Source organism: Galeopterus variegatus, unplaced genomic scaffold, assembly GCF_000696425.1.
Source record: "Galeopterus variegatus unplaced genomic scaffold, G_variegatus-3.0.2 Scaffold886, whole genome shotgun sequence".
NCBI lineage: Eukaryota > Metazoa > Chordata > Mammalia > Dermoptera > Cynocephalidae > Galeopterus > Galeopterus variegatus.
Window position 1 is genome coordinate 211,995 of NW_007726997.1, and position 16,501 is coordinate 228,495.

The following is a 16,501-nucleotide window of genomic DNA, read 5'->3' on the forward strand; positions in this document are numbered from 1 at the left end:
ATTAACTCAGGGAAAAGGTCTCCCACTATACCTTTCTTGACCCCATTGGCCCTTGTTACTTCACAGCTCATATGTCTTTTAAAAAATGTCAACCCCTGCTCACTTTCCTAGTCTCAACAGGCAACAAGCTTCAGAAATTTCATATAATTATAATAATATGGGATGCTCTCTGATTGTAAGGAAAATATGAGTGGGGCAGCTAAGTGCCAGTTAGCTAGACAGTAATCTTTAAAGCATCTTACTTTATTAATAAACCTTCTCAATTATATTTAATATTATGATGTGGTAGCAAGATCAAAAAGAATACAAAAACAATAAACTTCATCTTTCTTTTCTTTTTTTTTTTTATCTCAACAGCTGCATTAACATGAAAAGCACACCTATGGGTAATTAACATGAAAAAAAGCTATGCTTCCCAAACACTGGAGATTGTTAGGCATCTCTATAGCCAAGAAAGAGTCCCTGTTTCATTCAGCTTCTGACAAAAAAAAAAAAAAGAACATTCAGAGGCACAGTAAAAACACTAAAGCTAAACCATAATACATTTCAAACATTTACTTAAACATGATTCAGCTGTGGGACATGAACTTTACATATTCTGTAGAGGAAAGAATTCTTGTCTGGTTTGCCAGCTGTTTTCTGTTTGATCAATCTTGAAACTATGGGAATAAAACTGATTACATAATAGTAATTATTAGCCAGTAAGTTTGAAGGCTCTTACCTGTACATTTGTAATCAGAGGCTACCCCTTTAAGCACAGCATCAAAAATGGATATTTCCACTCGCTGCTTTCGGTGGTGACAACTCAAAAGCAAGGAAGGTTGGGACACAATAAAGTACAGAAAAGGTTCTAGCTGTAAGTCACCGGTTCCTCTTCGACCAGGCTGTCGAACAATAGTTACACCAAGCGCTTGCCTAGCAGATGACCTTGTGGACGCATGGAGACTTTCAAGAGACAGGACTCCTATTTTTTTCCCTGAAGGAAAAGAAACGCTGCTGCTTAAGAGATCATCTGCTGTCACTGTGGAAATACATGCCTGGTTGGGCTTAGCAACATCTGAATCAACTTCTGGGAGATTTAATGAACTCTCACTTGTTTTTTCATTATCCTTCTGTTCTTGTAACTTCGATTTGGGTAAGGCCATACAGGAATAGGTCATCAGTGAGATTCTACTTGCAGTAATAAATATGTCAAAGGGAATAAAGTTTAGATTTTTTACAATTGATGACTGGCGTGAGGGACGGGCAATGCGATGCTGACTGGCACCACTGTGCTGCTCTATTTGTACTATTCTTATTTTAACACTGTCACTGCCAATTCCACTGTCCTGAGCACCACTGTAGCGAGATGAGGTCTCAGCCATGCCTCCATCAAACATATCCATTTTTTTCTGTTCTTGTTTAGAGATCTGTAAAGAAAAATAATAAAATATTTAAAATTAGTTACATGCCAAGTGTTATGTAAACATTTTATAGACACATGTTAAAAAGGGAATGTAAAAAACGAGTCTAGTATAACTTGTAACATAGTAATAATAAAAACAAAGTAGGTTCCCATGCCAAAAAAACAATTCACCTTAAAATGCCAAGGAAATACTTGAGAAAAAGCATCTAATGTTCATTTCCATCATTAAAATACATTTTTTTGAGTGTCAGAGTTTCTTTCAGTGAATGAATACAAAATACCATATATTTCAAAATATACCTCTTTAAGAATTATTTTAGTTAGTATTCTTTACAGTGATTTTCTTTTTTTTTTTGTCCTTTTTTTTGAGACCGGCCGCACCGTGCTCAGCCAGTGAGCGCACTGGTCATCCCTATATAGGATCCGAACCCGCGGCAGGAGCGCTGCTGTGCTCCCAGCACCACACTCTCCTGAGTGCGCCACAGGCTCGGCCCATACAGTGATTTTCTAAGTAATACAATAAACTGTTTCCAAATCATCATTACTGTTGGTTGGGAATTCTGTTTTATGCAGAAGTGGTTTATATTATGTTGTTTACCCTTGTTATAAAACTGTTCTATATAGGTTTTTGGCTAGTAAGAGAGAGAAAAGTCAGTAGTCCTAAATTATGAAGAACAAAGAAAAGTAAACTAAAATAAATGCATGCCACTGAAAAAAGATGTTTATTCTCCCCTACAATAAGACCTGAAACAAGAGTAAATGTAAGTGATCAAGTAAAATCAAGTCAGTAACTAAGTAAAGACCTTAAAGGTAGATTTCTCCTTTGTGCAATAAAGGCTACTAGTTCTCAAACTTTCCACCAATGACTCCCTATGTAGAGAGTAAAAAACAATTTGGCAGCAGCAGCAGTTATGATCACTGTGGCAGCATTACTTCAAGATCTTCAGCTCTCCTTAGATCTTTCAACAATCAGTTTGCAACTTATTATTCAGTGTCTGGATATTTCACTTGCTTTTTCATTGAAGTCCTACAGAATCATTAAAGAAAAATCCATAGAAATAGAGAGGAAAAAAAACCCAAAATGCTCCTTACCCCCATCTTGCCACCAAATATAACTAATGGTAATATTATAGTGTACTTCCTTTCAGCCTTTTTTCTCTACCTATGCATAGGTTCTCTCTACCTGCACCCATTTCATGGTTACAAACATAATGTAGAGACAAATTTGTAACATATTTTCTTGACATGCTGATATACTCTTCCTAAATACAATTTTCAAAAGCTGCATAATATTTCATTTAGTGCCAAGAACAATTTGTTCAATCACTCCCAAATAACTGGACATTCAAGTTTTCAATTTTTGCCAACATACATCTAGTAATATTTCCTTAAAACAGGCTTCTAAAAGTGGAATTACTAGGTAAGTAGTATGGAAAAGTTTAAAGTTATTGAATACTGCCAAACACCTTTCCAAAAAAAACTGCACTAATTATGGCTCACTGTGAAAACATTAAAGAACTAATAAACAATGCAAGAGAGTGATGTTATAGTTATTAAAATTTTTCAAATAATATTTGTTAATTGATTTTATAGCTCTTGAGGAAAACACGTTGTTAGAAAAATCCAGCATTAGCTATTTGAATCAAAAACAACTTATCCTTCTTCCTTGAAGACACCATTTTCTTTTAAAACATTCTATTTATTATGTGCTCTTTCCCGGCCTGGAGCACCCCTCTGAGCTTGCTGTAGCTAGCAAATCTTTCATTATCCATTAAGACAAAGACATTTGTCTGAGAATTGTTCTCTCACTCTTCCTTCTTGTAATCTTAGTACTTCAGTTATACTTCTATGACAGATTGTATTATATTCTACTATATACGTATTTAAAATGTTCTGTGGTGACAGTTTCAGATAGCGTTAAAACAATACACAGGATTTAGAGTCAGACAGATGTGGGATGAAGTCAACTCTCTCTAATTGTATGAGTTTGAACAAATTACATACCTCTCTAGGGCTACATAATCCTACCTGTAAAATGGGGATAATAATTCCTACTTCAGAGGGTTACTATGAGGATTCAATGAGCAGATATACATAAAGAGGTCAGCACAGTGCCTGGCATACAATAAATTCTTAATAATGGGCAGCTGTTATGTGTTTGTCTCTTTTACCAGGTGAAAAACTGCTAGAGGGAATAGGCCATATCATTCGGCTTCTGTGTATCACTAAGGAGCAGTGCAGTGCCTGGCACACTGAAGAGGATCCATAAATGTCTGATGATGTTTGTTTCTGATAGAATATTAAATTTAAAAATTGCCCTGCAGAATAGCATTACATGATTGTTAAGATGTAAATATACATGGATGAAGACTTCTCAATACTGTACTCATTAAGGTCATTCCCAGATATATTCATGCGGTCTTTCCTGATCTGCATCCTCCACCTTGTGGGCTGACTGCACTTCTAGCAATCCTCTCAGTCTCTGCTGTATTCTTATACTCACATTGAGGCACTAACACTCAACCCAGAGGGTTACTGCCTCATTAAATTAATATATTGATGACACATAATAGGCACTCAATAAAGGGTAAGTTTTAAAAAATTCACTTTCTTTGTGAAGTCTTCTACAACCCTTCCAGGAGGTGCTAGTTTGTCCCACTTCTATGCTTTTATAACAAACTAATATTATTATACTACTTTCCACAATATATTCTGTTTCAGAGATTGTGAGTAATGGAAGTTAAGGAAAAAAGATACCACTAAGTATGTTTATTATTTGCCAGACATTGTTACACATTACATACATTTTCTTTACTAAGTTTTATAACCCTTTGAGTAGAATATTATCATCCCCATTTTACAGCTGAGAAAACTGAGACTTAATGAGATTAATCAATAAGTCTAAGGTCAGACAGCTAGCGGGCTGTATGGGTAAAAGGAAACACCATGTTAGTATTCCCAGAACAGACTGCACTGCTTGTCACATAGTAAAGCTTAGCACCTGTGTGCTGATTGAATAAATTAACAGATTTAATTTTAAAAATTCAGCAAAATAAAAATAAAGGCAATTGTTATCAAAATAAGTTTAATTATAAAGCTTTAAGTTATCCCCATTATGAAAATTTCAAATATACCTTCAAATCCATTGCCAACCAGGAATTGATAATGAAATCAAGTATGTAAGCAGTCTAGGTTTTACTGCCCACATTTTTAGGCATTACAAACTAAATATCTTTATACAGTAAAAAATCCTTTATACACTAAAAAAATCCTTCAGGTTGAGTTCCATGGCAAACTCAAATCAAGAACTCAAGCTTTATAAACTATTTTTATTCTCTCAATCAGGAAAGAGACTACATGAGACTACAGTTTCTATGCACAGGGCATTTTCTTCTTCTGATTTACAGATTTATATTTAAAATCTAGTCTCTCCTTCTTTAAAGTGAATTAAGTGTTCCCATAGGTGTTAACATGAAAAACAAACCACCTGTAAGGAAAGATGAAGAAATTTAGTGTTCAGCCTTATTACATGTTGAGACTGCCACATTAGACTCCAGCAAATGTCAAGTAGTGTGTTCTTGAGATATAAATAATCAGCAGGGGCAGGATGGCAGCCATCAGCTCGGGTCACACAGGTTACTGAACAGAAGTCAGATGGTAACTAATTTTAATCACTACTGAGCAGACTGGAATTTGAACCAATGACCCAGAGATGAAAGACTCTGACTCTCACTGGAAGAACAAAACACTAAAAAAGTACAACTTTCCCAGTACTAGAAAACTAAATTGTTAAAACTGGGTTAAATGCCAAGATTTCCTCCATTTTTCTAAGCTTCCAGACTATTTGTAGCACTGAAGTAAATAAGCTGATGATTTTGAGACATATTTAAAAATCCATTGGTTTGTCACCAGTCCACTACAGATTTATTAATTATATTGAAGAGTATCTGGCCCACTACTGAGAAAAGTTTCACAATTAATTACGTGTGCTGGGCTCTAAACTTGGGCATCAATTTACCATTCCTTTGTGGAAAATGAAAAGTTCACAATATAATAACTCTGAAAATAACTTTTGCTTTATTATCGTCCAAGGGGACTAATAATTTAAGTTGTCAAAAATAGCAGTATCTGCTTGCTGTTAGTGAGTACAGCGGAAACATGTATCTCTGGACAGTGCTGTTACATCAGCTCTCCCACTCTTTACCTAACTTATTTAAAATGAACAATAAAAGTTTTCTTTAATTAGCTACTGGTGTGCATTAACATGATCATGATTAAACCATAAAAACCAACTGTACATTACTCTGGACCCTGTTCCATATGTTTTGAATTATTCTGTTTGAAAATGTACTTTGTGTCCCTTTTAAAAGTTCGACCTTCTGCTTTCAGAGAATTAAATGCATATTACTGTAGTGAAGAAGATAATGTTTCAGACCTCCAGGCATATATTAAACACACTGGCAGCACTTGAGACAAAATGCTTTACTTATTAGATACTTCCTATTCTAAACAGTGTCATCAAAGGCTAAAAACAAAATCCATATAAAAGCTGCACAATGCTTCCACACAGAACCTGTGCCAAAATCCCTGTACTTTCCAACTAATGAGGAAAGGATGTGTACTCTTAACATATGAATGTAAGATTTTCCAAGCATTCACTTTAGGAAACTGGGCTATTGATTCCATATGGGTAATGTTAAATGAAACTGTATTGGTAAAATAACCTTTAAGATATCTGGCATGATAACAACAATTAAACAATATTCAAAGACTAAAACAAAAGGGAATTTGGTTCCACAATGGCTAATTAAAATAAAATGAAAAAACACAGCATGCCATCTATCAAGATAAATTGTTATTGTTTAAGAACTATTTAAATACTGTTCAAATATACTTTTAGATAAAAATCTGAAAGAGCTGGAAAAATATTTGTGGCTTAAAAATGGATAGTTTGGTGAGGAAAAAGTTTAGGACTCTGAAATTGTACGTGGAGATAACAGCTTTAAAGTCTTGAGCACAACCAGATGGTACTTGAATAAAAAGAATTCTACGGTTTCACTGTCAATGGGTTTCAATATGAGAAGGTTTTCAATAGCTGAGAAAACTTGTCAAGTTCATAGTTTACTTCTTAGATCATCTCAGCACATTTTGCCATCTTTTCACAGCTATATATGGTACAGATACTAGCCACCATGGAGAAGGTGCTGAAAGCTGTACTAGTAGCTAGGGAACTGGAGCTAATGCCTCTTTTTAATATATTGAGATAGGTAAGTCTGGTAAAAAGCCATAGTATCTGAGGAATAGTAGATCAAGCCACATGATTATATGACAATACCAAAGAATGCATTAAAATAATTTCACATTACATTAATTAGATACTCTTCAGTAGTTTTTGGAGTGCAGAACAATAAGCTTGATTGAAACTTCTTGTTCGGTCATATCAACATTTTTATGAACACATTCAAAAGTGAGCTTCATTGGGCCGGCCCGGTGGCGCACTGCTACAGTGCGCCGCTTGGGAGTGCGGTGGCGCTCCCGTGGAGGGTTTGGATCCCACATACAGACCGGTTCCCGCTCATTGGCTGAGCGAGGTGCGGATGCAACACCGAGGGTTGCAATCCCGTTGCCGGTCCCTGTCCAGTACGGGCGCGAACACTGAGGGTTGCGATCCATTGCCAGACACGAAAAAAAAAAAAAGACAAAAAAAAAAAAGTGAGCTTCATTAATAAAAATGCTACAAATAAATGGATGTTTAAATTTTCAGAGAAAAATCCATGGAAACCAACCTCTTGAAAATTAACAAGGACTAATACAAATATAATTTTTGTTTTGATGGCTGACAGGAAAGGAAAATTCAGCATCTATTCCAGTATTTTAATTCAGGTTATTTATTTAAATCTCTTTTTTTTTTTTTAAGAAAAACTTACTAAATCCAAACATAAGCAAATCAACAAATTTTTCAATTTTCTTATCATAATTATTGTTATATAACAGCAAGGCTGAAGCAATATTTCCAACAGGCAACAGTCATACTTTAACATTGATCAAAATATTTTTTGACAATTATGAGATAATTTTTCACATCTTATAAATTATAATAAAAGTCAAGTGTAAAACCACAGAATCAAAGTGACAATCACATCTGTATATCACTGTGACATTTACCCTAATTTTACTGTCCTTGCTAAAATGCAGTAGTTTTCAAAGAAGTGAACATCTTGTCTATCTTACAAAACCAAATACAGTTAAAAACAAAAATCAGTTACAGTATTTTAATGGCTTCACATACTGGAATTACAAAGCAGAATTTTTATAAACTTAAAATTATGTGCTTCATTGTCTAAACATTTGCAAACATACTTCTTCTAGCTGTATCTTTTAGAAGTTTTTGGGGTGGGGGGGTGTTGTACAGCTGGGAGAGGTTGTCCCATGCCTTTAACACAGACATAGTCTACAAAGGAAGCTTTATATAAATAGTAAATTGTAAAGAATGTATTGTTCTCAATAAATAAATAAATAAATACTAAATTGTATTAATTTAATCAAGGAAACAAGTATATTGTTAAGTCTCAAATTTTCAATAATGTCAGTATTACAGTTCATATACTTTTATCATTTTATGGGTGAATTACCATCTCAACTCAGTAATGTGCTATGTGAAATTTATCTTAGCACATTAAATATATAAAAAAGCATTAAAAAGAAAAAAATGGCTTCAATATAAAAAGTCTCCTTCAGTGTCACCAAACAATGTTATTTTTGTTTAAAAAACAAACTTGAACAAGCACTGTATGTACTTGGATACTACAGATACTGAGTGCTGGAAAACGAAGGCTTTTTATATTTTATTTCTCTAAGCCAAATGTTGTACAATACCCCACATAATATAATTGTTCCCATTTGGATGGCAAAAAAAGTTTTCACAATACTGCAGTAATTATGCAAAAGAGCAGAACTAATGATACCCATCACTGCTTAACAGATAGAATGGTAAAGAGTACTATAGTTTCAGGTTTTCCCTTTCATGAAGTTACTTTTCCGGCTCTTTGAAGTAACAGTAAGAGGCCACTACTGCCTGCTAAGTATCAGTTCAAATATTCATGTTTCAAGACCAGTGTTAACTGCAATAAAAGCATGGAGATAGTTCAGTCAAGGTTGTGTTTTACTGCAGTCTGTGTTTGGTCTATTGTAGTAATTTAAGTTGTAAATTATGAAAAGGGACCAGGACTGGTGTTAAACTGAGTATAATACCTAGACCCTTATCAGTGCCTCTTTCAATTAAAAAAAAAAGTAAACACATCAAACTACCCACACAGTTAAATTCAAAATCTACCTACTGATATTTTATCTGGAGGGTTGACCTTTAGACTTTTGTTTCTGTCTGTCCTTTTATACATATATGATTTCACAGCAAAAGCTTATTTTCAGGGGCTTCTAAATCCATGGGGGGAAAAAATTAGTTCCAGCAAAACTTTGCATACAGCCTCTTAGAAATAGTTCTTGTTCTCTCTCTCTCTCTTTCTCTGTGTCTCTCACATACATAATGAATAGGAATAGGTTGGTCATTTCTGTTCAGAACACTAGATTTAATTGATTTGTACTAGGTTCCAAGTTTAAGTATGACTTGTTTGCTTTTTGTAATGAATTTAGTTTTTTAAAAATAAAACTTGAAATGTTCTGGGAACTCGGATCTTAATCAAAACAGATGCCTCTACATCAGAAACAACATCCTGCTTTGAAATAGCCATGATGTTAATTCTTAAAAAGTGGCTACTGTGTGTAGAAGGTAACTACTCTTCAAATTGATGAAATCCAAAGTTCATTCCACTGATGTCAATGTGGAAACCATTTTGTCCCATAGCTGCTTAAAGATTTTTCATAGGATTAAATCAGCTGCAAGTCCTCATTATATCAGGGTTTACAATTGTGTCTGAGTTGGAGTCTGTTTCTCATAGAATTTTACTCAGAGACTGACTTAGATTCGCTCCTTAGAGCTAGGCTGATTTTACTAGAAACAACTGTATCACATCAGCCACTCTCATAAACTTGCTTTAAGATTGAATCAGTCCTGACCCTGAAGCAGATGAAAGTTTACCGAGCCTATGCATTCTCTATAGGAGTCACAGAAAAGTTTGCATTGAGTTTCTGTAGCAATGTAAAAGTAGACTATGCTTATTAAATATTCCAGTGGGCCTCTGCTTTGCAACTATGAACTTAATTTTTTGATAAGAAAACTTTAGTTGAACTTAGAGAAATTTCTATGGACAAAACACATACAAATCCTTATTTGATTCTCTTATCCCCTAAATCACATATACCTCTTTAAAGAAATTATGTATCGTTTATATAAACGAAGCAAGAAAAGAGCATGCTTTTAAAACTAATTTTTCTCCAACAGTTAGAGCAAGTTGAAAAACAATGAAAATAGTTAAGCATATCTATAATTAATCTCATCTAGTAGATGGTTTTCATTGCCAAATACAATATAGTTATTTAACAAAAATACTGAGCTGATTTTCATTATTACGTATTCTATTTACTAAAAAAAACTGGTTCAGTTAACTCTAGATTCTCTTCAAAGAAAACTCAAATCTCAGTGTTCTCTGCTATCTACCTGATTTTATTGAAATTTATCAAGACATTAAAGAATAGAGTCTTTTGAAACTTTTATTTTATTGGCCACCCTTTAACTTCCTGATGGCAGATCAAATCCAAACTGAACTGAAGCCATGTATTGATTCTTTCTGTCAAATATTATCAATACCTTAAAAAGTAAAGATGTACCGGATTTAAAATGCAAAGCATCTAAGATGTTAGAAACATTTGTTTATGCTCTGCATAAACCAATTCTTTTCCAGTAGAAAAACTTTGTTTTCTCTGCTACTCTATAAAAATCATCAATATGCCAAAATGACCTTCTACACAAATGCTTTGATCACATTATCTCTTCCCTCGATTCTTAAAAATTTGAAGTATTCTCTAAATCAGGTAAAAATTCCTAACAATAGCTCTGGTCAGTTGGCCCCATAACGTCAGTAAATTTTCATATGCTGGTATGTCCAAGGTAATTCTTGCTGTTCCAAGAAAGCTACTTTTTGTATACTGATGAAGGCAGTACAATCTATTCCTTAAGCTAGTATATTTCTGGTCATGTGGAACTGTTTAAATAAAAGTTTCAGAGTTAGAAAGAAGTAGATTTCCTCCTCCCAAATACCAAGCATCATCTTTACAAACATTAAGTAATAACCAAGTCTGGAAATTCCTGAGAAGATTTTCTCTAAAAACTATGAATTAGGGCTGACCATTTAGTTCTCTCAATAGAATGTGGTGCTGATAACACCAAAGTCAAGGGTTTGGATCCCCGTTCCAGCCAGCCACCCAAAATCCCGCCAAAATGAAAAACAAACAAAAAACTATGAATTAGAGAATAAATTTTATTCATACCTGGTAAATGATTACTAGGTGAATTTATCAGAATGTTTCTTGTTAAGGCTAAATTTTAGAAGATCACATTCACAACAGTATTACCAAATTTGTATCATTAAAGAAGAATGCTCTTAGCTTTTAAAACTTTTTTTTTTTTTATTTTTGTCTTTTTTCGTGTCCGGCAACGGATCGCAACCCTCAGTGTAGCGCCCGTACCGGACCAGGACCGGCAACGGGATCGCAACCCTCGGTGTTGGGCCCGCACCTCGCTCAGCCAGTGAGCGGGAACCGGTCTGTATGTGGGATCCGAACCCTTGGCGGGAGCGCCACCGCACTCCCAAGCGGTGCACTGTAGCAGTGCGCCACCGGGCCAGCCCAGCTTTTAAAACTTTAAAAAAAAATTTTTTTTTTGTCCTTTTTGAGGACTGGCCGCACCACGCTCAGCCAGTGAGTGCTGTGAGCGCACCGGTCATCTCCATATAGGATCCGCGCTGCTGCACTCCCAGCCCCGCACTCTCCCAAGTGCGCCATGGGCTTGGCCCAGCTTTTAAAACTTAATGACATTTTTCAAGCTAGTTAAGGAATAAACAGTTTCTATTTTTTATTATATTATTTTAAGGTAACATTATTTGGGTAATAATATTACCAAATAATATTGAGCTCTTTGGGCTTTAACTATAATAATTTTATAAGAATAAAATATTTCCTGAGCTTCTTGAAGACAGAGCCAATGTCAAAATTAATTAGCAAAATGTAAAAATGAAGACTTATTTCACATTTATCCATTCATTTACTCAACAAATTGTTATTGAGCTTCTACTATGTTCTAGGCACTGGCTGGGGATATAGCAGAAAACAAAGTTCTTGCCTTCATGGAGTTCACTTTCTTAGGGGGAAGTCAGATGATAAAAATATATATATACACACATGTACCCACCCACACTCACACCCTATTTGATGGAATGAATACTGGGTATTGTCTTGGATTGAGTGTTGCCCCAAAACTTGACCCCCACTGTGACAGTGTTAAGAGGGTGGGAAGTCCTATTATGATAATTGAAAGATGGGGACTTGAAGAGGTGATTGGATTGTAGGACCACACCATAGTGAATGGATTAAAGATGGTGGTCATGGGCGTGGTTGGCAGGGCTTTAAAAGGAATGAGGAGAGTGAATGAGGAGGTTAGTCTCTCTCTGCTCCACCATTTTCTGCCATGAGAGACCACTGTGTTGCTGTTGCCACCACCAAGACCCTCACCAGACGTGTTCCCTGGACTTTGGACTTCCCAGCCTCAGAAACTTAAGCAATAAATTTTGTTTTCCTTATGAATCACCCAGTTCCATGTATTTTGTTATGAGCAATGAAACAGACTAATACAGGTATTGTAAGAGAAAGACAGAAGTCAGGAATGATTTGAGTTTTTTGGTCTGAGCAACTGCAAGAATGCAAAAAAGATGATTTTCCAGGCTATTGCAAGCAGCTTTCCAACCTGGCTATGTATTATGCCAATTCTTTTACGATCTGCCTGTTCAAACTTTGCCTGTTTTGTTAAGAATGACCACAGTGATATTCACATAGGGAGATGACACTCACTACTGTACCCAATTTTAAAGGACTCCAGTACAATTATGTCATCTTCCCAGTTCCTCGAAGAAGCCAAACTCCTAGTCAGCTAAGAACCACTCAAGGGAAGGCTATGATTAGAGATAGTTTTCTAGTGTTGGGCCTAGAAGATATAGGGGCCAAGGGAAGACATCCCCTTCAACTCCCTTCACTTGATCAACACAGATTAATATGAAGAAAAGGCATGACAAATTTTGCTCTATCATAGTTTTATGTGACATGGGAGCCTTCAGAATGAAGACCAAAAGACATAGGGAAAACTGTCCATTTTTATGCTTAGGTTATACGAGGCAGGCATAGCTGCACAGAAATGTGATTGGACAAGAAAGGTATGGTCTAATGCTAAGAGACTGAGTGGGGAAACCCAGCAAGGCCTGTCTGTTCATATTCTTCTTGTCCTCTCTGTGTAGCATTCATTCCTCCAGAGTATGGAACAGGACCTTTTCTGGAATGGAAGTCTTATGACCACCAATCAGACAAGGTAGGTCAAAGAATTTCTTTATGGCCAGCTCTAAGACAGAAAGGGGGGCGGGGTAAAAATTAGAGTGTATCTATGACCTGCCTTGGGGAAGAGAAATTCTGCTTTCTATGGCTTGCCTCAGTGGAAATGAGGCTGGCAGATAGGAGGGCAAGAGGGCAGAAGAAAACTTTGCTTTTGAGACTGCTTCTGAGACCTTCACTTTGTGGTATTGTTTTCTGGGCCCCAATAGCTTCGTTAGAAGCAAACACCTGGCAGTCTGAGAAATGGTGCTAAGACATGCAGTCATGCCCCAGAAAAATCAATTGAATGAGACATATTTCTTGGGGAGAAATTTTGGACCTAAAACAGCAAGACTGACAAAGTAGTTTTGAGTTTGATAAGGGAAAAAGGAGTATGGCCTGAGCTTTTATAAGACCCCCATATTTCTAACTGCTACTGAGCATTTCTACTGGGATGGCCCATTATCAACATCACAAACAACATGTCTAAAACATTATCATAACATTTTAAAATGTCTTTTCCCAAAAATACCACCTCTCTATCTGTACTTTTTTTTTTCTTCCCCCAAATCTCAATTATTAATACCCCTTGTGCCCTCCATCATGTATTGCTAGTCATTTCTTCATTTCATTAATTACTCTTGCTGTTTCCTTTGTATTTTCTATTCTCACTGGCCCTTCCCACTGTACAAAAGCCATTTGCAAGAGCCCTTTAATATTTTTTGCTGGTCTCTCCCTTTCTAAATATATCCCAGATAGCACTGACAGATTGCTCTTCTCAAAACACTTTCAAGATTTACTTATAAACATTTTCCCCATGAGGATGCAAGGTTCATGAAAACGGAGAGTTTTGCAGTGGTTTTTTTTCCCCCTACCTTATTACCAGCACCTAGAACAGTGCCTGGTACATAGTAGGCACTCAGCAAATATTTAATGAATGAATTGAGGAAGTAACAAATTAACCGAATCATTTGCAAGGTGCTCACTAAATCCCTGGGTAAGGATCAGTTAAACTTGGAGACTTCTAGGTTAGAGACATAACTCATTTACTAAAGATGCTTTCTGGACACATCTGAACCAGGACTAAAAGAAGCCAGGAAATGGACTTGTTGAAATGGCAGTAAGGACACTGAGGCTGAGGGAGCCACACAGGCAAATGAGAGATGAAAGTCAAAAAAAGAGCCTGGGTAAGTATATGAAAAGAAAATGGTGTTTGTTTTCAAACAAAGGGTGTATAAATAGGAACAGTGGCAGATGAGGTTGAAAAGGCAGGGATAAAGCAAGATTCTAAGTGATCGGTTAAGGAACTTGAACTCTCTGTTTTATGCCAATCTTCCTCAGAGCAGGGCCCCCTGAGCATCTGAATCATATCACCTAAGGCATCTATTAAAACAGAGATTCTCAGGCCCCATGCCTGAATCATCTTACTTGAAGGTAAGACCTAGCAATCTGCACTTATAACAAATTCTCAGTAATTCTTATGCACACTAATGTTTGAGAAACACTGTTATGCACAATGGAGAACTATAAGAACTTCCTAAGCAAATCAATGACAAAATGGTGCTTGAGAAACATTAATGTGATAAATATGTACAGAGAAGAATAGGGGATTGGAGACTGCAGTTAGCACCACCAGTTAGAACGTAATTAGCTAGATGAAAAATACAGGGATCTGAAATAAGGCAAAGTTCGAAGCAGTAGGCCTCAGATGAATAAGAGAAATCTTATTTGATTATTCCAACTCAGAATCTAGTCATGGCAGACTTCTACCTACTGAATACTTTAACCAGTATTCTGTAACCTTCTCTTTACCCCACACAGCCCTCACTATTCAAATTCTCCATTCTGGAACTTCTCATTTACTTTCTTGCCTCCATATCTTCATTTATGCTGCTCTCCTAGCTGGAATGCTCTCCCTCTTACGGATCCATTTTCCTCTGTGAAGCCTTCCATTATGAGCCCACAAGAACTGCTCTCTTTCCTACATTCCTGTAGGACGCTATCTCCATCATTTATCTGGCACGTAGAATATGCTACCTTCTACTGCCATTTTCTTTTAATCCATATACTCTCTCTTATCTAGACTGTGGTTGAGTCCAGGAACCTGCTATATCCATTTTTGCAAATCCTGTGAAGAAAGATTTTATATGTCATAAGATAAGTATATGTAAGTGGCAATGATGATGGTGATCAGGATGGTAACAATGATAACCTAACCAATTGATTCCCTGATATTCTCTAAAGCAACAATACCAATACATAGATAACATTTATTGGATGCTTAGTATGTGCTACGCACCACAAACATCTACTCATTTAATCCTCAGAACAATTCTATAAGATAGATATCATAATTATCCCCACTTTAGGATAAAGAAACTGAGGCCCCAAAAAGTTAAGTAACTTGTTCAAAATTACACAGCTAGTAAAATGGTGAAGTTGGGATTTGAACATTGGCAATATGACTCCAGAGTTCATTTTAAAATCACAACCTACACAGCTTATCTCTCAGAACCATATTTGTTTCTTTCATAGCTCTCACCACAACTCAAAAATTCTTAAACTTTTTGTTACTGTTGTCATCAATATACGTCTCTCTACTAAACAGCAAGATCCATAATTGTAGGGACTAGCTAATCTTGTTTACTGCTATGTACCCAGTGCTAGACATATAACAAATGCTCCGTAAATATATGCTTTGTAAATAAACAAATTAATGAAAAAAAAAAAAAAAAAGGAAAAGGGAACATGAGAGAGGAGTAGAGGAGTGAAGCAAAAGATAGCATTATGAATATCTTCGGGAGCCAGGGAGTTTTTTTATTGCTGCCGATTTCAGACAGACGGCTTCCCAGAGAAAGCCTTCATCAATATGTGAATATATTCTGAAATGCTGAAAGGAAAAATCCATTTGCAAAGTGCTGGGACCAGGTGTCTCTATTTTAGCAAATCACTGTATTCAAGAACAGAAAGTAGGGCTTGGAGATAGAGTACTGCACTGTATTAGGGAGCTAAACACCTTGCTGAGCTCCAGAGTTTTCAGGTCACACCTGTGTGCAGCTATGTGGGGGAAAAAACTGTCTTTGTTCACAGCTTTCCTTTTGTAGACCGGGAGTTCAAATGGAGTTATCTAGGCCAAATTAAAAATCTCAGTTCAATGTATTAGATTCGTGGCTTGTTAGAGCTGGAAGAGGTTCTGAGTTCATTGTTTTCCGAGATTTTCAAGCTACTTTTTTGCCATAGTATCCTTCCTTCAAAGAAAATCTTATGAGACTATGGGGTAGTAGTTGAGGGATGGGTACAGAAGGGGGGATGCACAATATTTAAAACAGATAAAGTTGGCACAGGACAATTGTGTCATGCATATGTGTGCATGTGATTTAAGGGCAACAAAACCCATACTACAGGTCAACTGCCCCTTAACTTTTTGTTAATATTATTTTTGGTTGACAAATCATAATTAGATACATTTATGGGGTACAGTGTGATATTTTGAAATATAAATATACAATGTGAAATAATTAAATCAAGCTAATTAGAATACCCATCACCTTGCCTACCTATCATTTT

General features: G+C 36.0%; 1 protein-coding gene across 1 annotated transcript in view; it reads right to left on the reverse strand.

The window, feature by feature from the left end:
• The window catches only part of LOC103590853 (vacuolar protein sorting-associated protein 13B), a gene marked incomplete at both ends in the record, with an annotated part of 498,786 nt that overhangs the window by 211,719 nt on the left and 270,566 nt on the right, over positions 1-16,501 (reverse strand). Inside the window, one exon of the mRNA XM_008573178.1 lies at positions 722-1,409. Coding sequence (XP_008571400.1) covers positions 722-1,409 — 688 coding nt within the window. The remainder of the gene's footprint in view (positions 1-721; positions 1,410-16,501) is intronic.